This window comes from Equus quagga, chromosome 13 (assembly GCF_021613505.1).
Source record: "Equus quagga isolate Etosha38 chromosome 13, UCLA_HA_Equagga_1.0, whole genome shotgun sequence".
NCBI lineage: Eukaryota > Metazoa > Chordata > Mammalia > Perissodactyla > Equidae > Equus > Equus quagga.
In genome coordinates this window covers 41325025-41349257 of record NC_060279.1, presented here as the reverse complement: position 1 = coordinate 41349257, position 24233 = coordinate 41325025, and the positions used below count along the sequence as shown (strand labels likewise).

At 43.7% G+C, this 24233-nt stretch overlaps 1 protein-coding gene across 1 annotated transcript; it reads right to left on the bottom strand.

The window, feature by feature from the left end:
* Positions 1–299: 299 nt before the first annotated feature.
* On the bottom strand, positions 300–15569 carry TDRKH (tudor and KH domain containing). Its single transcript, XM_046683830.1, has 14 exons — positions 15474–15569; positions 8576–8724; positions 7707–7813; positions 6881–7070; positions 6059–6198; positions 5626–5944; positions 4600–4760; positions 4235–4407; positions 3947–4011; positions 3525–3676; positions 2946–3047; positions 2575–2671; positions 2280–2369; positions 300–2105 (listed from the first exon to the last, which is right to left on the bottom strand). The coding sequence occupies exons 2-13, from the start codon at positions 8697–8699 to the stop codon at positions 2317–2319; spliced, it is 1683 nt and encodes a 560-aa protein (XP_046539786.1). The 5' UTR covers positions 8700–8724; positions 15474–15569; the 3' UTR covers positions 300–2105; positions 2280–2316.
* Between the last annotated feature and the right edge of the window lie 8664 nt (positions 15570–24233).

Genomic DNA, 24233 nt, shown 5'->3' with positions numbered 1-24233 from the left:
ATAAAGGGTAGTGCAATCCTCAAGTGTTCAGTTTCTTGTGGGGAAGGTGGGGGTGACTGGAGTGGAACATGAGCCTTACAGAGCTGAATTCACTGTGGGATAAACATTTAATGACTGAAAAGATCAGAGGGAACTGAACGAGAGAGGGAAGGGACCCAATGATTTTAGGCTCCTTTTGCCTAACTCCCCCAAACCCCAAAGCCATTTACCCACTTATTCTAACCATTTACTTAGCACCTGCCAGGAACAAGAACCAAGTACTAGGAAATTCACAAAGACTTAAGCCTTGTTAGGAGAGTTTCATCCATATATTTCAGTTCAGATTGGAGACAAATGCTAATTCCTTCTCTTTGGACGTGGAGGAAATCAGACCAGGTACATGGAGCTTTGGGCTCAAGGGGAGGATTTCAACCGACAAAATAAAAAATAGGAAGCATAGAAGAGGACATTCCAGGCAGCGGAAAAAGCAGGGTTCTACTGGAGGAATAAGGAATCCATGAGAATGGCATGTAAACTTAAGACTTAAAGGCCGTATCAAAGGAACAGACTTTGATACACAGTAACTGCAGCTAGCAATGAAACTACTCATTTTCCAGAGCAATAAGTCCTATGAATGATTTCTCTCAGGAGCTCTCTTAAGAGTAAAGCCTGAGGAGCTGAAGAAACGGGGGACTAACTGGCCTCCTGACCCTGTTGTGGAGTAGCTCCAATTCCAGGGCTAAGCTTGCTTCAGTGAGTTCACTGCAGCCAAGGTCTGAAATGTCCAGTCAACGGCAGCCCTTCACTGATTGCACTGGAGCCTTTCTGTTAATTGGTACTGTGATTTTTCTGAGAAAATATAGTTTTGAAAATTGTGGCTATGGGAAAATATAGTTGCCATGTAGTCTATGGGCACACCTCACTAATTCCTAGATGTAAAAAATCATGCATAAGGCATCCTTTGTGCTAGTTTTAAGTTTTCCAGTTTACCTTATCCTTTAAAAAAAATGTTGATTTGTCATTATTCTACCACCTACATTATACATTTTATTTAAAGTACCTTCACAGTTCTCAATGGATCCTAACAATAGTCAGAAATGGAGAGATGCCATAAGAAAACAAGCTCCCTAGGTCTTACAAGTTTAGAGTGGAGATATAATCCTAGAACTCAGGTTTCTAGAATCATAATCCAGGCCTTTTCTTCCAAATAGTTTAGGTAGGGTCTTAATTTACAAAGCCTAAACCTAAACTGGTTCTGGTTCTTAGTGAATGGTTGATTCTGAAGTTTGGGGAAAGAATATGATGTGTGCATAGGAATGACACCTGTTTTCGAGGGGCCCCTCTACATGAGGTGCTTGACAAAAAAGATATCGATAGGCTTGCTTTCACCTTGTGATTCAACCAACACTTAGTTTTCTTGAGAACTTTATTCAGCAAAGAATCCCTCAAATGATTTAAACAGCTATCTATGTCCTCTCTCTCTCTTTATGGATGTGTGTGTGTATATATGATACTATACTAGCAATTCAGAATATTTCCTGAGCTGCTCTTCCTTGTCTACTTGTAGTTTAACCAAAGTTTACAGGGAAATAGCTGGAGCACTGTTTCAAAAAAACCTGTCTCCAATAACATACCAGCGGCTGAGGCTGGGAGGCAGTATTCTCTTCTTTCTGAGGCTTTTTAATATAATTATGCTGAGTTTTGCCTTTGCCTCCTGACTCAACTATAGTCTTTGAGTTCACCACTCAAAAGCTTCCCTTAACCAGAGTCACCTGATGAGGTGAGTCAGAAGTCTGCAGAATCATCACTTCCAACGACCAAACCCTGGCTGTTTCCTAGCCTCAAGGAGGACACAGTCTAGCAGTAATGTGCATTATGACCAGCAGAGGGGAACAAGCCAGATGTTGAGCAGCCTGGAAGTAATGCAGCAGTATTCAAACACTGGAAGGGGGATGAGGAGGTGGGGCAGGGACATATATTTGTCTCCCCTCTACCCCACACTCTTTCTGGTAGTTCAGCAGAAGGAGAAAATGCACTTGGTTCACAGCAAGACAGATTGTGTGTGTAATAAAGGAAGGACTGCAAAGACCTCTTCATCACAGGCTCCTCTCTCCAGGCACCAAATCCTGCCAGACACAAAAACACATAAAGCTTGAAAGAGCTCAATCTGAGAGCAAGTTAAGCTGCAGGAAAGCAGCTGCAGAGACGTAGTATTAAGATAGGCTATGGAGAAAAGAATAAAGCAAGGCCCCTGTTGTCACCCTCATTACTTGACGGTTGCTACAGATAGTTCCACTCACACAGCAAAGCAGACGGCTGAGGCAGCTGAAGCCAACTTCAGAGTAAGTAGTCATCTTCAAGGTTATCATCACCAGATATAGAGGCAGCTTCTACTTAGCAGAAATGAAGAGAAAGTTAAGACACTGCCCTAATCTGGCAGGCACGGCTAGTGAAACTCAGGGGGAAGATGGGCTTCTTGGTGCTCAATGACCACCTTGGTTAACAGCCAAGCCTTAACAACCTCCCTAGTCTGGAGAGACTGACTGAGAAATGGTAACTTCCAAAGACGCTCTAGGGAGGAAGTGCTGTTTGTACCTGATAAGCTGAGACAGGACAGGGTATTTGCTATCTCTCCAGGGCTCTTCTTGGTCTCAGTGAACATGCTGCTAAGAGAGATATCCAAGTCTGTGGCCTGAGGGGATGAAAACAAGAGAAAAAGGAAGAATGTGTTGGCTGGTGGCTGGTGGGAAAGAAGCAGCCACTCTATCATTTTTCTCACAGGATCTGGTTAAGGTAGTTGAATTTAGCTGCTGAGAGGGACACAATGCCTCCTTTGATGGACTAGTGGAGTAATTCACTTAGGAAAGCTCTCTACAAATGTATGCATGACTAGAAGCCCTCGTGTCTCATAAGGCACCAGATTTGCCCCAAAGAAGCACCCTAAATGACTACAACAGTTCACTCACCATATCTTGCAATGTGTTTGGGACTGCTCTGTTTTCTTCCATGTCTTCAGGAAGCTCAACTGCGTATCCTTTACGAACTAATTCTAACCCAATATCAAGTTTCTGAGAAGAAAAATGAAAAGGGAATGATGTTCTCTCTGTAACAAAGACAAATGTGAGGGAATAGGGCTGAAGAGCTAGGACTGATACTTTTTTTGCACTGAGGAAGATTCACCCTGAGTTAACATCTGTTGCCAATCTTCCTCTTTTTGCTTGAGGAAGATTAGCCCTGAGCTAACATCTGTTGCCAATCTTCCTCTATTTTGTGTGTGGGTCACCACCACAGCATGGCCGCCAACGAGTGGTGTAGGTCCATGCATGGGAACCAAACCTGGGCTGCCGAAACAGAGCATGCTGAACTTAACCACTAGGCCACTGGGCCAGCCCCTAGGACTGATACTTTAAAGACATTCCTTAGGTAGGAGGGTAAGCAGGATCTTACAAGGAAGGAATAATATAAGAGTTTCTGGTAAAGAAAAAGTAAACAAGGCTATAAATATCCTGAAGAGATAGTGAGCAATGAGTGAACCCCAATCTTACCTTCCCATTGCTAGTATCATATAAGTATATCTTGGGCCAAGTTGCGATTCCAGTCTGGACATAGCTAGAGATCTTGGCCACCAGAGGCTTCCAGTCAGCACAGTGAGTGAGTCTATCAAACTCATCCAAAGCTTCCTCTTCCCATTGTTCACCTGGCAATATCGTACAGAGAGCCTAAAATGAGGTCAGTGCTGACAAGGGTGGGATTATGCCCTGGGAAGTAGAACTATCTCCTTTTATTCCAGAAGGCATCTATGTCTGACTGCCAGGCAAGTTTCTGGCTGGCGTTCTCTAGTGCCGGTGAGGAAAAGACAACTGAGCACCCAGAGCTCAAAAAGCCCAGGAAAATGAGAATTCCTCCCATGTGCCACATGAGTTATTCTATTCGGAAGCAAGGTCAATAGGCAATGTGACCAATTTACCTGAGGGGGCAATCCGTGCCAGGCTACACTCTATTGCTTGAAATGGAAGGCTTAGGAAGTCACTCCTAAAGTGAAAGAAATTGAAATTAGAATCCCAGTGCCAAAAGGGCCTTCTCATCTTCCTTGCTCTAGACAGCACCAATTAACCCAGCGGGAGAAGATAATCCTCTGCTCTCTGTAAACAGGTTCTCTTCCAAATCTCCCTGGCTTATAGCTCACCACCCTATGACCAGGGCGGAGTCAATAGCTGGGCCTTCAGCCTGACTCCAACCTGGCCCCGGCACTGACCTGAGTGCCCTGAGGTCCCTCAGTGGGCAATCTCCATTATCTCCAAAGTCAACAAAGTAGAGGTCCAGGTTCCCATTCTCTAAGGTGCCAAGGACCCGGGCTCGATACCAGGAACCATTTGTAGGAAGAGGTGCTGCTACAATGTCTCCTACATGCACAGCCAAGTCTTCAGGCTACATATGGGGATAAGGATCAGGATGGGGGAGTGTTAGGAAAGGTTAGGCTAAAAAGAAAAAGATAAATAGGGAATACCAGAAGGAAGAAAGTAGTTGCTCCACAGGAAGAGAGGAGAAAATATCACAATGAAAGAGACAGACCAGACCCCCTTTTCATCAAACTCCGGCTTTGTCTCTATGGTAACTTACCAGACTGTTCTCATAGTGCTGCGTCATCTCACTGACAAGTTTATCCAATTGCAGGCTCCGGGAGCCAATGATCTGGATCCAGAAGTGATTAGGATGCTCAGAGGCAGAGACGTAGACTTCTAGGAACTCATCAGCATGGAAACTGAAGTCAGGACTGGGGACTAAACACAGGGATAAGCAAGTTAAACTGAGAATCATCAGCATCTAATATGGTGACCATATCAGAATCATCTGATTGAGGTAGGGAGATCACACAATGAGGGTGAGAGGTACAAATACCAAGTGGCTATTATCATTTAAAAAATGGCTGGAGGGACAACTGGATGAATTACACAAGAGTATCCTGAAGAAAGGTACTAAGCTATGTTCTGCAGCTTTCTATGTAAGTAATGAGTTTACATTCTTAGTCATCTGCCATATTCAAATCAGTCACCAATTATAAAGAAGGTAAATCCTCCACATCCTAGCTGCAGCATGGACCAGTGAAAAGGTACATGGACAGATGTGGGCCCATTCCAGATCCCATTCTACCACTGACTCATTATGTGACCTTGGACAACTCTGTAAACCTCTTATGGGCTCTAGGCTTCTCTGCCTATCCCAGTCCCTATGCATAGAAGGGAAAGCTCATAGCCTTTTCATTCTTGAACAGTAGTGCTTTTTAAAAACAGTAATGAGACAGGCCAAAAAAAAAAAAATCAAGCTGAGTATTTTACTTGTTTAATAAGTATGTTTGGGAAAAAAATATCATGTAAATTCGATTATTTGATGTATTACTCATAGACTAGTTTTCTGTGAACTAGCATATTTCTATATCACTCTCTATCATTAGCTGGTTTGTATTCAGAAAAATACTGTTTAGTATTAATCCAGGTAAAATATTACCAGAAAGGCATATCTGTGATGACAGACTTATAAATGTAGTCAGGAAAATAGAAATTATTTTTTATTGCTTCCTACTTTGAGTTATCCAAGGCAGTATTTCTGTCTTCCATATGGCTAACTGGTTCCCTCTTTGTTACGTACTTTCAAACATGGATGTCTCTGGACTGGTCTGGGCTCCAGACTTCTGAAAGCTATCATTAGGTTTCTCCCAGGAACCTTCTTTTGGCCCTACAACAGCCATGTCGCCACCTCCTTTGTGGGGAGGAACTGCCAGTGGTGCAGCCGGCTCCATGCCAGTACCAGCATTTTTCCATAAAGTGGGCTCTCCAGCTCCACTAGGCTCTGTCACTTCCTCTCTTCTTACACTGATTGGCTGCTTGCGTGGGACTCTGGCTTCTGCAGAATGAGCAATTCTCTTCCGAAGTTCTTCATCTTCGGAAACTTTCTCCAGTATCAAATGCTGTGGAAAATAAGAGAAGGGATGATATCTGTGTGGCCAGATATTTTGACCCAAGATGGAATAAAGGGTTTTTCTCACTCTTAAATACGATTCAAGTCTATCACGGCTACTTGCCTTGGCTGTTGCCACTTCCTTCTGTGTTCCTGAGATTTTTATAAGCCTTGATAGTAGCAACGTCCCCTCTGATTCTTTGTCACAGGTAATTTTGGCTCCAGAGGCCTTACAGATAGAACGAATCGTCTCACCGCCTCTCCCTGCATTGAACAATACATCAAAACCTGTCCTAGTCAATCTTAACTACTAGAGAAATCACTATTTTGCATATACTGGGAGAGGAGAGTCAGTTTTTATTCCCAAACTGAATATAGGATATTGAATGGTAAGCGGGGGCTACTGCAAGCCTTACCGTAAGAAGAATACTGGATTATCTGCTCTTTCCATTTTATTTAAACTCCACACATTGGCCAGGTTAACTTCCTCATGTCGTTTCCATTTTTTACCACTTAGCATACTTTACATACCCACTTCATTAGAAGATATCCTACATGATGTGTGCAACACTGGACCAAGCACAGGACGTTTCTCTGCCGCTAACAGCTCTATGGGAAAGCTTAATTGGTGCTCTCTAAAGCACTGTCTTGAAAGATCTGGGATAACATAAGCAAGCTTTGCTTCCCTTTAAAAATCTATTATGAGGTAAATACCTGAACCTTTCTGGAATTTACTTGTAAGGTTCAGATCATACAACTTGTGAGGTAATGCGTTTGCTTTACCACCGTTTCTGTAAAGAAGTAAAGCTCTGGTCTCAATGTCCCTGTCTTTTTTTTCTCAGCCAGGTGAAGGGGAAGTAGGCCAGGAAAAACCCTTGGGACGGTGTGAAAAGAAAGGCAAAGGTAGAGAAACAAGCAAACAGGAGAGGAAGCTGTCCAGTGGTACCTATGATTCTGCCCACAGATCTCTGGGGAACTGAGAGCTGCTCAGACACGGGGGTATTCTCTGTCAGGATCTGATGGATTGCTGCTTTGGCCTTGCACACCTGAACAGGAAAACCACTGATAAGCAGCACCCGCTCCTCGCCTACATCCTCTGTGTCCACATCAATCCGAGCACCTGTCTGTTTCCGCAGCTGCAGAGAAAAGGACACATGGCAGTATGCTTTGTGAGAGCTCCCATCTGGGTCAGCTAGGAGCACTCTAAACCTAATCCTGGAGGTAGACAGAACTGGACACAATAGCAGCTAAATCAGGATGTTATAAGCAGTCCTCAATTACTTGTTCTTATGGAAGGAAATTAGTAACAAAGGTAACCCCAAATACCAGTTAATTAAAAACAGTTTCTCTGTATTTAGAACCTTCTTTCCTCCCCCTCCCCCCAATTTTATTTGGGTCAGAGAATCAAATATTTTTTCTTGACATTCCAAGTGAACAACGGAAGATGTACGAAGAACCAGGCAGCAATATTTACTGTCAACTAATGAGAGGTCGTTAATTCCATAGTAGAGAAGAATGGTTCAAGCTATACCAAGCTGAGAACCACCCAATCAAAAATCCTCATTTCAAGCTAAGTCATCCGTTCTCTAGGGAATAGAAGTACTCATCTCTAAAAGAAAAATAGCATAGTTAGCTAAAAAGTTCCTATATTTTTTCTCCTAAAAATATACATAGTGTGGGTGGCTTTTGTGGGATGGGGCAGAGGAGGAAAACAAGAAGGCAGGAAGTAGAATCAATCCCTGAGAAAGCCAACTGCCTGCTTGCACACTTACTTGTTTAATATTGGCTCCTTGCCGGCCAATGATGAGTTTCACAGCCTCCTGGGGAACTCGCATCTCTATCTCGATGTCGTCCTCCCCAACAAACGTCAGCCGTTCTTCTGCACAGACCATGGCTCATCAGATCAGACTTAGATAACACACAAAATTACTATCAGCCCTCCTCTGAATCTAGCTGTCAAAGAGACACTGATCCCAGAGATAAACTCAGCATCTCAGTCATAATGACAAGGAGAAGTGGCATCTAAGTGGGAATTAGAAGGTCCCCAAAAGACCAGAAGATGGGCATTCTTTCTGAATACTGTTTCAGATGCTAAAATAAGAAAAGGATTTGGCTCTGCAAGGAAGGGGTGCTGGATTTGGGGCAAACTATTTGTACCAAGACATGAGTCCCAGAAAAGAATAAAAGGTAGAAGTTGCACGAGGAGTCCATTAGGCTCAGAACTTCTCCTGTCTGTAGATAAATCGTTTCTCTAGGTCCTATTGTCTAGGTCTAGCCTGTGGGGAAACTGGACTCCACAGTTGGCCTTCTCCTAACAACTAAATTGAAGGAGCATATGAAAAAGAAGAATATAGATACTAAAAAAAAAAAGAAAAGAAAAAGAACCCATTGCAGCATTGATGTTGCTGAATGGAACAGATCAATAGAATTATAAAATGAGTTCTTAATTTCATAGACTAGCTTGACATTAAGAACATAGAAAAGAAGAAACCAAATAGTTCCAGTCAAAGATCCCTAACAGAAATCCAAGTACATCCCAACAAACACACTCGGTCTGGCAAGGAAAGGTTTCATTTCAATTTAACAAGGCCAGAAGACAGTCTGAACATTTCCATTATGTAGAGCCGTGGGGTTCACATACCTCTGCTTTCCCTATATCTGCGGTATAGGATATAGGCAATCGTTGCACTGGCTGGGATCCCGAGGCCCAGTGCTATTTTCTGAATAGTGGACAAACTTGTCCAAGAAGTCCGTTCAGTGGACATTTTCTGCTGTACTCTGACTTACATCCTGGAATAAGCAAATGAGGGAAAAGAAGGAGCTTTCATCTGACACCTTTACGACTGGCAGAGAGGCATGGGAATACATTATAATATTATTAAAAAGAATAATCCTGCCTACCTTCCCATTTCAAGAGCTTGAGCAGTCTCAGAATCTATCTCATGTAAAGGTCTATTTCATCTAACTTTTAAAAAGTTAGCTAAGGGACACACACAACTAGAGAGAGGCATACTTCATTCCCTGCCCCCACCCCTCCAGGGAGAACTATACAATGACCACAATTTTAAAAGACAAAGGAACAAAAAATTAAGTGAATAAAATATTTCAAAAATAAATATTTAGATTTCATATCAAACTATTTAAAATTCCTTATCTGTGCCCTTCTATGCTTTCAGGTCTTTCCTGAGCTGTTGATTCTGCAAAGTGTGGCTTTCCAGGCCTAATTTTAGGCTTTGCTACTTCTACTTCTCTTTCTTGGAAGTACTGTCTTTATTTACTGTCTATACTCCTGATTTCTATTTACTCCTCAACCAGGTCTGTCTTGCTCCTTTGCCAAAACTACAACTTTCCAGATAATCAACCTAGATGGCGTGTATAAGCCTTATCTAATAATACCTCTGTGCCCTCTTTCTCTTGGTTCCTCCTATTTCCCTGGAGGGGCCTTTGGAGTTTTAGACTTGTCTTCTTGTGGTCTCTATCCACTGCTATTGTCATTCTGCTCTCTTTGGGTAATTTCACCCACACCTGCAGCTTCAACTACTACCTACATGCTAATGACTCCAACAACACTGCACCTGGACTGATTCAGAAGCTCCTCAAATCTCATTTAGACCACTCCAGCGGCCTTCCTGCTATTCGTCTCTGACACTGTATCTTCATTTTCCTGCCGAGCAAATCTTAACATGTCCCTCACTATGTTTCCTTATTCCATATAGTTTCTCACCCTCCCAGACAATTATTTCATACTGTTTCTTCTCAAACCTCTAGCACCTCCTTCTCCATCCTCACTCTCAACTGATGTCCTTGCTTCCAATTTCAGTGAGAAAGTAGAGTGCTCAGAGAAAATATTAACAAACTTCCACATTTTCCCACATATCTTTATCTGTGCCCAAGTATTCTATCTTCTCTCTCATGGCCATAGATGAACTGTCTCCGCTAGCAGTGAAGTCTCCCATAAAAGTGTTATTCCACCAGCGTCACTCTCCTTCCTTCTCCTGCACTGCTAATGTTTTCTTCTCTATTGGATCCTTCTATCAGCAGACAAACATGCTATTATTTCTCCTTTCTCAAAAGAAACTTTCTCTATTCCACTTATTCCTCCAAACATTTCTCATTTTTTTCCCTTCCTTTTACAGGAAAACTCACGAGCGCCAATACTTCTGTGCTCAATTTCTCTTCTTGAATGCATTCTCACTGCTCTTGTCAAGGTCACCAGTGACTTCACACTGCTAAATCCGATGATCAATTCTCACTCTTCACTTTATCTGACCTCAGGCTAGTATCTAGCACAGCTGGTGACTCTCTCTTCTCTGAAACACTTTCTTCACACTTGGCTTCCATGACAACACTTTCCTGGTTTTCATTCTCTTTCTGGCTGCTCCATCAGTCTCCTTTTTCTAACCTCTAAACACTGGAGTGCCCCAGGGCTCTGTGATTTGCCCTCTTCTCTCTTGTACCTCACCTCCTGGGTGATCTCATCAAGCTCTCATTCATGGCTTGGCTTTAAAACCCATCTATATGCTGTTAACTCCCAAATTCATAGACGGTGTTCTCCTGATCTCTAGGTTTGTTTATCCAACCACCTATAAGACACAGCGCCATTTGACATCTAATAGGGATCTCAAACTTAAAAGGCACACTCCCGATCTTACCTGCTTCCTGTAGTCTGCCATTTCAGTAAATGGCAACTCCACACTTTTAGTTCCTCAGGCTGAAAATCTTACTCATCCTCTTCCTCAAACAGCACATCCAGGCTGTCAGCAAATCCTATTCGTTCTACCTCTAAATTATCCAGAATCTGACCACTTTTTACTTCTTCAACTACTATCACCACCATCTGCTCTAAACCACTATTATCTCTTGCCCTAGATTATTGCAATTGCTTCTTAATTATGTCTTTGCATCTTCCATTGTTTATTCTCAACACAACTGATGGAGTAAGTCAAATATTATTCATCTATTCAAAATCTTCCAGTGGTTTCCCATCTCACACTGATTAAAAGCCTAAGTCATTATAATAACCTGTAAAGTCTTCACTTTTGTCATGATCCATTCGTCATGATTGTCTCCCCATTAGAATGTAAACTCCACAAGGGCAGCAATTTTTTTGTTTGTTTCTCAGTACTTAGCACACAGTAGCTAGTCAACAATCATTTACTGAATGAATAAACTTCCTCTTCTACAGCAACTCTCTGTGCCTACATGTAAAGTCATTAATGGCATGTTCGTTCTAATCTGATCTCTGCCTACCATCTTCACAGCCTTTTAGTGAACCCCACCTCTACTAGGGGAACAGGATGTGCTCTCTTATGTATCCATGCTCTAATAAATGTGTCACTTCTGTTTTCCTAGTCTTCCTCCTTAAGCCCATCTGGTATCCCTGGCAAAATTCTATTCCTTCTTAAGTCTCAGCTCTATTACCATTTCTTCTGAGGCCTCTGGGATTTTCCCTAGCTGACTTAGCGTGAGTTTCTCCTTAGCTCATGCTGCCCTATGAGAGATACTCCTGTGCCAGCACTTGTTCACACCATATGCAATTGTTTATCTGTTATGCCTGTGTCCTCTAGACTACTGGCTTCACCAGTGCAATTCAACCATATTTATTAAGCACGTGTATGTGCTAGATGCTACTGTGGCATTAAGGACACAAAGATGAAAAGATAAATGTATTGAGTAGCTACTATGCCACCAGTTACTTTACATACATCATTTTATTCAATCTTCATACAATCCTGTAAGGTGGGAAATATTAACACCAGTTTTACAGAGGAGTACACAGGCTTAAAGAGGTTACCTAACCTCTTACCCAGAGTCTGGGTTATTATTTGCATATCAAAAACCTTTTAAAGTGACTTTAGGAGCCACCTCTCCCTCCTTTTACCTAAACTCTCAGCAGAACAGTAGCTAGTGTCTTTATTCTTTATTCTGATCAACACATTAAATTCACAATTAATAAACAAATACTGGTGGAAAATGCTGCAGGTGGTAAAAAACTAAAGACATTATAATATAAATACAAATATAAAGATATTATAATCTAGTGGTAGAACAAAACATAATGTGGCTTTCAACAAGATTTGCTTTAAAATGAAGGAATGTAATTTATGCTCTAATTTGCCTTCATGCTCAAAATTTCTACCCAAATGATTATGCTATACGAGAAAAAAATATTTTTTGCCTTAAAAAAACCTGGTTGTATCCTAGTAAGGCTAAAAACATACTCATTAATAAAGGACCTACTCAGGAATAAAACTTGGGTTCTAAATGTGCTTCTCCTGAAAGCCTTTCAGGAAGAATGATGAGAGAAAGGAGAAGACCTCTTACAGAAACCTCGTTCTGAGAGAAAATCCCGTAAGGACACTGCAGGCAGATTTCTTACCACTGTCAGACAGAGGACCAAATTTTCTATCTGGCCTCAGAGAGCTTTACTGACCACTAGAAATGAATCAAGTTCTTCAGAGAACTACCAGAAGTTTGCCAAATCTATTTTTTCTAGCCAATAGTTTTAAACAAATTCAATCCATTCTCTTGCCCGGACCCATGGCCTGAAGAGAAAAACCTCCCTTTACGACCTTGGTGAGGGACTCTTTTTAAGTGTCTTATTATTCCAGGCGATTAGTTGCTCAGTAAGTACATCTAGTAAATATCACTTTTAGAGATTGTTTCAACCTGAGGGAATGTGGCTGCTATTATTTTTTCTTTTCCTTTTCAGTACACAGCAAACTGTTGAGTTTAATGTGGGGTGGTTTGTTCTGAGTTATGAGGTTCCTTCCCTAATTGGATAAAAATCAGCTTCTCTTTTCTCTCCAGGTTGCAAATAAAACCTTTCTCAACTCTCTGAAAGTCTGGGTGGTATCATAAACCTCTTTGTACATACCAAAGGAAAGGAAACAGGCTCGGTTTCATAAAGCAGATTTTTTGCTTAAGTAATTCTTGGATATATGAACCCCAAACTGCTACTTTCTTACATTAAGAGATGGTTTATTCTGGGTGTCAAAAAAATTTCACTTCTTTTATCTACTGGTTACTGCACATATTTTATCACATGGTCTCTCAAGTGCAAAGCTTTCTTTACTATTAATGTGCCTCAGTTAAATAGTGCTAGCTCTTCGCTATGGGCTGAGGTGCCGGGGACACAAGGAGGAACAAGAATTCCTGCCTTGAAATACTCAGTCTAGTGGGAAAGATCAAACTAATTACATGGCAATGCAAAGATAATGTAAATCCTCAGTTAATGCAATAGCTGGGAGGAGCTACAACCTAACATGTTTATTTTTCAGAAGGTGCATAGTTGAAAACCACCTCATTAAAATACAAATCATTTATCTTCTGCAGTTAAACCAATAAATGAGTATGCAATGTGTGTTTGGCCCGGGGAATACAATAGTCCAAACAGACTTAGTAGCTGCCTTCATGGAGATTCCTATCAGGCAGGGAAGGTCTTGATAAGCAGGTGTTAAAGGTTGTGGGAAACAAACAAATCTAGCCCCGTGAACAACAGCAGTCACTTGATCCACACTCTAACGCTGCCTGCCTTTCAATGCCACCTTGCTGGACATAATTCATGCTTATGAAGCATAGAAATCATAGAATTTTAGAACTAGAAGGAACCACCGAGATGATCTGATTCCACTAACAATGCTGCAACTGGGGAAACTGAGGCCCATGGAGATAAAGGGATTTCCCTAAGGTTACACAGCTAATTAATCATTTCCTCACAATGTGGTTTGAAGACCAGTCATGATGGCACCTCTTTAAGGAGACTCAAAGGACTAATACCATTTTTTTTCCCAGTGCAGAAACTACAAGGATCAAGGCAAAAGGATATCTAATATTCCTTTGCTTCTGCACTCCCTCAATCCTGACCCTCTATACTAGATTGTGTTTCACCGCTGTGGAGTTTCATAGTACTCCAAACATCCCTAACACACGCATTGCTTGTAATTCTTGATTAACGGCTGTGTCTGTAGTGAGAATGAATTGAATGTAGCAACAGTGAATATAGGGAGACCAATTCAGAGGCTAGTCCAGGTGTCAGTGATTAAGATGGAGAGCAGTAGATGGATTAGAAGGGTTTTAACAGGTAGAATACGTAAGACCCAGCAACTGACTATGGAACGGTTAGAGGGTGAGCCCAGGAGCCGGCTATCAAGTTCCCCATATGAGCACCTGGTAGATAGTGGTGGTTGAGATAGAGAATATTGATGATTTCGTGGTGGAGAGAGTATGTGTGGAAGATGAGTGCCTGTGACAAGGATAAATTCACTGGGTGACTTCTATTTGAACCAAAAGCTAAATTTCACTAACTCCTCTTCAGATATTACAAATGAAGTGTGTGCTAATTGTGTTATCAGCTGATGTCTCAAGGAATGAATACCTAATTGATTAATCAACTATAGTTTTGTTTACAATTTACATATCCTTTTCCATTTCTTTTCCCCAGTTCAGAAACTATCAGGATCAAGGCAAAAGACTATCTGATATTCCTCTGGTGCTGCAGCCAAACTGTTGTAAATTTCTCTTAAAAAAAAAAAAAAAGGAAAGAAAAGTGGGAAATAATATGATGGAAACAGGGATAACTAGTACTTAAGGCCAGCTGGTGTTTGGTTTTATTTCAAATTGAATGCGAAGAGGAGGAGACTAGAACTTAAGACCACAGTGCCCAGGGGAGGCTAGGTAAAGAGGAGACACGTGGATCATTTCAGGGTGCGAAATGTAGCTAGACAATGGTTTTTCAGCGAAAGCTAACTTTAAAATTTCCTGACATTCGTACTCAACAGTTGCTAACAACCATCTGGTATGTGCAACTAAAGCTTACTTCTATTATCATTTCAAAAACATAGGAGTCAAATCACATTGTGAGCTCCAGGGGGCAAGGCGCTCTCATTCCAGCGTCTCCTCCTAATCAGACCCCACAAAGTTCCTAAAACATGGTGACAGGCTTGCGGAACCGAAGCAGCTCAGTCCATTCTCTTATCTTTGCTACACTTATTCTTTAAACCCAGGAGTGAAAAAAAGCCTCAACCCATTTCTCTCAAGCTGAAAAAAGTCTAAAAACGTAGCTTGACACGGGAGTCTTCCCCCCAAAACCACGATGATACCTGCATTAAGGAGTCAGGAGGGAAACTGGAAAAACAAACAAAAACCCCAACGTATTATTCTGACGACTGCAAACAGTTATCCTACTGGAGCTAACTAAGAAAAAGCGGAGGAAAATAAAAGGCACACCGAGGGCGGGTCTACCGTCTCAAAAGGGAGCAGTCGAAAAGTCCGAACTGGCTGGGGCAAACCCTCTCGCACCAGGTCCGCGCGCCTCCTCCCTGGACGCGGCATTTTCTTTGGATCCGGTTACTGCCCCGGGGGTAGACCTGGCCCATCACCTCGCCTCACCCCCGGGGCTAGGGCGCCTGCCCCGGGCCCCACGCCCTCGGGGATGCCCCCTTCCCTCAGCGCCACATTTCCCCCTCCTAGGCGCCAGGGGCGCGCCCGGCCCAGCCTCTCCCACTCCCCAAATCTCCGCTCCCGCTCGCCGCCTTTACCGCTCCTCGAGTCAACTGTCGCGCGCTCCGCCTCGCACGTCGAGCCAGCGGCCGTCGCCTCCGCCCACTCGCACCACGACGCGGAGCCCCGCCGGCCTCGCTTCAGCCGCCTCTTCCCCGCCCCCGCAGCCCCCCCGCACCAATCAACGCCCGGCTCGCAGCCCGACCAATCGCCTTCCCCGCCACAACCAATCCTTCCGCGGGCTGTCCCTGAGCGACGGCGCGGCCGAGCGCGGATACCCAATTACCCGGATGGACTTCAAAGCCGACTCACCGCGTCAGCCAATCACATCCAGGGAAAGCAGACGTTGTCAATTGAGATTGCACCTGCTGAGAATTAAACAGCCAATTAGAGGTTTCACGGAGTCCTCCCAGCCCACCTCTAAGCCAATTACTGAGGAGGCTGCCACCTCCCAAGCCTTAGGGAAGAAATCAGCGGTGTGGAGGCTGGGCCCGAGGCGCGAGGGGGTTGAATTACTCATGCGTGTCACCGTTCGCACAAAATTGGTGCCTTTGTGCAAAGCCACCCCACAACCAAGAGACCAGTGGAAAGCAGTCTCACGATGGGCGATGCTCTGCCGCTTGTTTCCTCCGCGATGTTTTGCCTCGATTGGTCCTCCTACGGTGGCAGAGACTCAGGAGACAGGGAAAACAAAACAGGCTTCGTGGAGGATGGAGAAAAGTTCGAAGGGAAGGAGCTGCGCGGCAGAGAGCGAGGGCCAGCTCTCTTTCTCTGCCCAGGAATAAACAGGGTGAGGACCGCCGCAGCAGCAGGAGAGGTGGAGAGGGACTCGGGTTCCGAGCGCGCCGTGGTAAGGGAGCTGCGGGTAGTGCGGGCGTCAAGGGCCCGCCCTTCACCTTCGCTAGAGATTGCGGGAAACGGGTCGGGCGGCAGGCGCGAAGGCTCCAGCCAGGGGCTGCCTTGTGTAAGGGCGAGAAAGGGGGTGGGTTTCTGCAGGCTGCAGTTTGCTTTGGAAGGGTGCATTCCAGGCGCCGGCCGGGTCCTGGACGGTTAGGGACGGTTGGGCCCTCTACCGCCTCTGCGCCAGAGCCTCAGGGTCCGGGCCCAGCCCCCCAAGCCCCCACCACTCCCCCAGCCTCCCCCGCAGCTCCGCAGCAGGCGCTCACCCTGGGGACCGGGCGCTGGGCGCTCTTGTAATGTGGAGATGCCTGGCGCGTGATAAACACTCGGTGAATGTTGTTTGAATGAACACAAGATTGTATCTTTGGTCAGTTAGGGAGATGCCTTTGGCCCTCAGTTTTTCGTTTTGTATTAATTTAAAAAATGTGTGTTTTGAATGACTAATACATGCACGTTCTACAATATGCGAAAGGAATAAAACGTTATTATTAAGTCTCCTTTCTCTCAGAGGCGACCAGTTTTACCAGATTCTTGTGAATTTTTCACAAGGTATTCTATGGTCAACATGCACATATTACATTTATTTATATATGTAATTTTTACCCAGTTGGTAACATATTGTACATACCATTTTACACTTTCCTTTTATATACTGTAGGTATCTTACCAAAGCAGCATATATCTGCCTAATAGTGAGATTCTTAGTAAACCTGAGGGATTTAAGGTATATCCAACTAGTCCTTTAACATCATATTGATACCCAAGTATATTTCATTTGGGTCTTGTATATCTGTATAATAAATACCTAGAACTGCAAATGCTAGGTCAAAGAAGTGTGTGCATTGGTTTTTCATTTGGATGGATACAATTTTGCAAATTCCCTCCCTCCCAAAGATTTTTCTCATTTCAATTCCACCAGCAATGTTTGAAAAGAATTTTGGTAAGTATAGTATTGCCAAATTGCCTTCCACGGAAGTTTTACCAATTTGCTCTTTCATCAGCAATGTATGTAAAGGACCACCGTGTTGTCAAACTTTTTGATTTTTGACAATCTGGTAGTGTAAATGGTGTCTCGTAATTTTAACTGTAATTTTTAAATTATAAGATTGAATATCTTTTAATATGTTTAAGTGGCAATTGTATTTTATTTTTCTGTAAATTGTTCATATACTTTGTTCACATTTTTATTGGTTGTTAGGTCTTTTCTTAATAATTATTCTGATCGTATGTAAGTTAAAAATAGTTTTCTTTTTTTCTCAGTTTGTCCTATGTCTTTTTACATTGTTATGGTGATTTTTTTGCTATGCAGGTATTTTTTATCTTTATGTAGTTGAATTTGTCAACATTTTCTTTGATAACTTCTGGGTTTCCTATCATTTTGAGAAAAGCCTCCCACTACCTAAGATTATTAAGAAATTCTCTTATGTTTTTTGTTAAATACTTTTATTGTGTCTTTTTGTATATGTAAATATTTGATTCACCTGGAATTTATTTTGGTGTAAAAGCATGAGATTCAACTTGATTTTGTTTGTTTTATCCAACCCTACTTATTGAATAATCCATCTTCTCTCCATTGTTTTTGAATGCTACCTTTGTAAGATCCAAATTGCCATATGTATTTGCATCTCTGTCTGGATTTTTCACGTTCCATTGATCTCTATTTGTGTTCTAGGACCATACTGTTTTTTAAAAAATTGATGTACATTGTGGTTTTTTTAACCACAATTTAAAAAATTGATGTACAACATATAGAAAAGTACATAAATGAAAAGTATACATCTTGATAAATTTTCAAAAATGGAACACATTTGTGTAACCAACACCCAGATCAAGAAACAGAACGTTATCAGCAAGCCTGAATGGCTTGTGTCCCTTCTCAGGCACTACTCGCCTCAAGGGTAACCACTCTTCTGACTTCTAATGGCAGAAACTAGTTTTGCCTTTTATTTTCTATGTAAAGAGAATCACACAGTGTGTAGTCTTTTGTGTCTGGCTTCTTTTGTTAAACATTATTTTTGTGAGATTGAGCCATCTTGTTGTGTGTAGTTTTAGTCCGTTCATTCTCATTACTGTGTAATAGTATATTGAGGGAGTATACCACAATTTACTTTTCGATTGTAATGTTAACGTTATTTTGATTGGAATCACGTATTTTTAGATTACCTAAGGCAGAATTGTATTTATGATATAGAATCTTCCTATATACATGTTTAAGTCATTAATGCCCCATCAGTAGCATTTTAAAGTTTTTGTCATATGGAATTTACACATTTGTTTTTAAGATTATTCCTAGGTATTCGAGTGCCTTGATTGCTATAGCTATTTTTACTTCTAAAAAGGTAAAAGAGTAGTTCAGACCCAAGGAAGAACGTCCGTCCATTGTTGCTACAAAAAACACAGGCCTACTTTATGGGCTCATCTTCCAGCTCCAGTGGGAGGAAGTGGGCAAAAAAGAGAAATGAAGTGGAAGTCCAAAAAGATGGATTAAAAATTAAACCATAGGAGGAATTTCCTAATCAGAGCAGTGAAAAGCAGGTGTAATTACTTTTCCTGGAAATTTTTCAAAGGAAGGTTGACTTCTAATTGGCTGGGTAGGATGACTGGGGAGTAGAAGGGTAACTTTAGGGGAGATGATTCCAAACTCAATCTCTAGTCCCTGTGTATTTGGGATTTGTCGTCTCATTTCACCTCTAAGAGCCCAAATTAGGACTGAAACCAGTAGTTACGAGAGCCTGGGATTGGGTGAATTGTAATTGCTTTATTCTTGTCTCCAGTTCTTAAGAGTCCATTCTCTTTCCTTGAAGGGTGTTCTGAACAGGGTAACACAGGAGGCAGTAGGTGAAACTAGTTAACATAAGGTCTGGGTTCAATGGGAGGTGAGTGCAATGAGCAAGTGTTTCCACTCAGTAAACCAAAGCAGGAAAGTAGACTTCAGCTGGAGGACTGGGCACCGAGGCGTTCTCAGAGACGGTAAGGAGCCTGATTCCAGAGCCATGGCTGCTCTCAGAGTTCCCTTCTCGGACCACATGCAAACGATCCGTTCAAATGGTGTTCAGCTATCTGAGTTTCTGGAAAACAGCACATTCCCTTTGCCCATTGTAGGAGTCTCCCCTTCCTCCTCCATCACTCAAGGCTGTTCACCAGAAACCAGCAACTGGGAGCATGTGCGTTAGTATCAGAAATTACGCTGGTATTACTCTTCAGTCTTTAGATCAGAGTGATGAACTGTGGCAGGTGTCCTAGGAGAGAGACGGTCTCCTCAGCCCTCCTGGCCGCTACCATCCAGCTCTCAGTCTTCCTGCTGAATTCCCCTTACAAAGCAGTTTGAAGGAAGAGGACTCAGGAATCCCTGATCTCAGATGCTTTCCAGCCTGAATCACAACCACATGCACTTCTTAGAGCAAAAGTCCCATCCAGAGTCTCCTGCGTGTCTCTGGGAGATGGGTACTGGGGGGAGAAGGGGAACAGAAGAGGGGAGAAGCTGGAGGCAAGAACATGTTTTCTTACAGGGTCCATCCTACCACCTGCTCTTATATGTGCTATCATCTACTTTGCACCATAGTCCTTCCCAGCCTTTTCTCTGTGTCTCTAATGGACCCTGGGGAGCACAGGCAGCCTAAGTCCTCAGCTTTTTTCCTGCCACCTGAGGCTTCTCGCAGCCGAGGTTCTTTACCTGCATTCTGTGGAGTCTGTGATGGCTTTGGCTGACTGTGGACAAAGTATAAACATTTTTGTTCATAGCTTTTAGCAGGTATTCTCAAAGGGGTCTGTGACTCATAAAGTTGAGGATCATTGCTTTTCAGGGTTCTCATCCCTTGAATCAGGGATCCAGCACAGCAAAGGAAATGGAGAAATAGAATATATCAGGGCCCAAAATGGGGAGTGCTGAAGTGCTGCTGGAGTATCTTTGGGTCTAAATGTCTCTCAGCTTAGGTGAGACCATGTCTGAAATGGAGGAGAGGAGCAGTAGAGGGAGGGTGGGGTGGGATGGAGTGACCTCACGGAGTTCTGTCAAGCAGGGTAGGCAGAAGGTGGGCAGAGTCAAATTCTCCTCGAATCTGAAACAGCTCAGACTGTTCCTCCATATGAGAAGTTCCTGAGCAGCCTCCCTGTACCCTAAGAGGTTGTTGAGGTTAGAACCTAGACAAGCGCCTAAGAAATCGGAAGCCTCTATTTTTCACCATGAGAGGCTTTGTTGCTGGCAGCCAGGCATTTCAGTGCAGTCCATCAGATTCCTGGAATTTCTGCTGCTTTCTGCTGGTCTCTGGGGCAGAGACAGCAAGGACCTTGGGGGAGGGGACTGAGCGAAAGAGTAAAAACCAGCCAACCCTCAGCTTCCTGCATCAGGTGCATTAGGGCTGCTGAAGGAAGGTGAGGATCAACAACTGACCCCAGTGCCCCTAAAAGAGTTGTTCAGAGTGGGTCGGGTGGAAGATGACCCTTGATTTTACCTTTCTCGCAGCTCAGGTCCTGCAGCTGAGAGGCCCTGGGAAGGAGTTATAAGAGCAGACAGTGGCTAGAGCAGTGTGGCAGTATGGTGGAAGGCATTTGGGTTTTGTGACAGCTCTGAGTTCAAACGCAGCTCTCTTGCTAACTAGCTCTGTGTACTTGAGCACGTTACTCAATCTATTTGACCTTTAGTTCATCAACTAAGATGCCCTATCTATAGGGTTGAATGAGGATTAAATAAGAAAACATATATATAGTCACTGACATAGAATAGGCCCTCAATAAATTTTTTTTGTCTCTCTACTACTGTCTCACCTTGTGGAGAGCCTCTGTTGGATTGCCCCCACAATGTGGACCATAACATCCCTGCACATGTACACATACCACCCACATGTGTCCCTGGTTGCATTCACACACTTGACACACACATACACCAGCCTGTACAGTCGCACCTGAGCTAAGGGCAGCCTTCCCAGACAGGTAAGATGAGGGGCCAGCTTGCTGATGACTGGGCAAGCTGTAGAAATGCTCCGCCCGGTAGCCTGGTTATATGAACGGGCTTCGTTCCTTGGAGGTATTCTGGAAAAGCTGTGTAAGGAGAATAAGGCGTGGTAGTGGGGGATAGCTCCACAGACATTTCCCCTAAGTTGAATGTGCTTCTTGAGGGATACTTTGCCCACCGCTGCCAAGGAAGCCCTAGTCTATGCCCAGAGTTGTAGTGTCTGGAGCTGTGCTGTTCAGTACAGTAGCCCCTGGCCACATGTGGCTACTGAGCACTTGAAACATGGCTAGTGTGACTTAGGAATGAAATTTTAAATTTCTTTAATTTTGATTAATTTAAATGTTAAGACTGATACTTGATTTAGTTATTGGAAAACTTTTAATGTGTTTGGAACAACTTGGATGTGTGAATTGACTTTTTCAACAGTGAATTTTGTGAAACCTAAATACAGATCAGATATTTCTGGTGAAAATTTAGTGATCGAATTGGAATGTGCTGTAAGTGTAGAATATATACTGGATTTCAAAGACCTATTATGAAAAGGTAATGTAAAATATTTTATTACTAATTTTTATATTGATAACGTTGAAATAGTAGTTTGAGTACATTGGGTTAAATAAAATATAGTATTGATATTAATTGTATCTGTTTCTTTTTGCTTTTTTAATGTGATACTGGAAAATTTGAAATTACATATATGACTCACATTCTATTTCTATTGAACAATGCTGCTCTGGAGACTTTGGGACTCGGGCAGCAGCATCGCCTGCTCCAGACACACGCCATCTGTTCCTCACTGCCTCAGGGGGCTTCCCAGAGAAGATTTCTCTGTGCAGCAATGCTGCTTCCACCCTTTTCTGCATTGCAGAGTGAGCGACTCGAGTGAGAGGCTCTAGCACCTGACCCCCACGTCCCAACCTAATAAACCGATGGTGAAAGATTTCAGAGAGGAGGGAAAGTGCTGTTCCTGGGGAAACCTTTCTAGTGTCTTATCAACTGGAGAGGGGAGATTGCTGGGATGCTGAGAGTTGTGTGTGCGTAGTTGGGGGGCAGGGTTGGAGGCTCAGGGATGTCCACGTCTCAAGATTGTCAGATTCTCCAGCCTCACTCTCCAAACTGCGGGGTCCTCACATTCACCTCTGGCCCCACCCCCATATTGCCACCTCTGCCCCACCAAAGAGGTTGTCGTAAAGTCCGCTGCCTCCTCAATGGTGCTGGCTCCTCCCATCTGTCAGGGACAGTTTGAGCTGGGAATCTTCTAATGAGTCTCAGAGCAAGGATAACAGCAGCAGGAGTCGTTTAGGAAGCTCATGATGCTTGCGTATTGTTTGGTGAGGAATGGGTGGGGGCGCTTGAGTGTGGAGGGGAATTAAGGATGTTGTGCAGATGCTGCTGCAGAGAGAGAGAGAGAGAGACTCCCCAGGGCCACGTGACTCTCACTTCTCGGTCCCTCCTCCCTGCTCCTTTCTTCTCCCTTCACTCCTCCACTTCTGATGATGCTGCTGAGGCTGCTGCCCTGTCCCTTGAGCTCTCAACATCTCTACTTTTTCTGGCTCTGCTTTGCCCTCCGTTTGAAGCACATTCAGGCAGTCAGCATCTCCTGGCCCTACTCCGCGTCTACATCTGGGTTTGCATAAGACGGTGACCTCTATCCAGAGACAGCTTCCCCCGGGGCTGCACTGCACCCAGAATGGGAAACTGCAGAAGGGTAGTGGGAATTAACGAGGCAGGCAGTTCCTGCTGCTCCCTCTTCCCTCCACTTCTCACTACAGAGTGCAGTGCCTCCTCCCTTGTTCCGCCAAGCCTGGTCCTGCTGTGTTCTGGGTCTCTCTCCTTTGACAACTGCAGATTCTTGGTTTTGTTAGTCATTTTCCAGGAGTTACCTTCTTGCTTTCCCTCAAGAGCACTAGGAATCTGTGACACAGGAATGGTAGGGAGATCCCAACAAGAATGAGAAAGAAGGAAGAATGAGAAAGAAGGGAAGGAGCTGGGTGTCCTGGGCTGGAATTTCTGTAGAGGGATCCATTGGAAGGCGGAAGATCTCTCCTCCATCTCCAGAGATGGAGAGTGCAGGGCAAAGGTTGAAAGTGAAATGGGCTGGCAGTGCTGATCTCTCCAGGCCTGGTGGACTGCCTTTTGCATAAACCCCTGTTTGTGAGGCTGCAGTAGGTTCAGAGAGGCCACTGGGATACAGACTCAATGGGCATAAAGGCAGAAAGGGTGCAAAGAGGGAGATTTGATGGAAACAAGGGGTGGAAAGAAACTGAAGAAAACTCGAGATCATGTTTAGTTTTGGCTGCTACTGTCATGGCCTTTTGGCAGCAGGTTTAATGATATGACAGACTGAGGCCGGTAGTGGAGGCTCATGCAGACACAGTGCCAGTGTGTAGTCTCTTCTCCCCCAACCCACACTCGCATCCTTTTCTCCTTAGCCTGAAGTCCTCTGCCCTAGTTCCTTGCACCTTGGGAGGGGACAGAGCAGAAAAGAGAGGGAGACCCCCTGGTTGAGGATCAGTGACTCCAAGAAGCAAGTGGCACATCCAAGCCCCATCTCTGAAATAATCTTATAGTTGTGGTTGGCAATTGGTATTGGTTATTAAAAAGGTATAAGTGTGTGCAAAGAAAGCCTGGTGGTTAGACTAGAAGACTGGAGCCTTGGTTATGTTTTCTGGTTTGTGTGTGGTTGGGAGGGCTGGGCTTACTACGGGGTCTCTGTCCCCGCTCTCCGGGACTCTCAGGGAGGAGGTGACAATGCTTATCCTCAAATGGCAAAAGCACAAGGAGGCAGACTCTATCAGGAGGCATCATTAGCTCCTGGCACGATGCAGGTGGGAGGTGTGGGAGACCTGTGCTGCTTGGGACTAGGTTCTGGTCCAAGTGGTCTTGGTTCTCTTCCTCTTTTGGATCTGAAGCTGGCTTGGCTGGGTCCACAGTGTGGAAGGAAAGG

Excerpts from the sequence above, each read along its gene's own strand:
- TDRKH (XM_046683830.1), bottom strand. The coding sequence starts at position 8,699 with ATGTCCACTGAACGGACTTCTTGGACAAGTTTGTCCACTATTCAGAAA. Across the intron at positions 7,071-7,706 it reads AAGGAGCCAATATTAAACAA|CTGCGGAAACAGACAGGTGC; the intron begins GTAAGTGTGCAA and ends TTTTCTCTGCAG. Across the intron at positions 6,199-6,880 it reads ATCTGTGGGCAGAATCATAG|GGAGAGGCGGTGAGACGATT; the intron begins GTACCACTGGAC and ends TGTTCAATGCAG.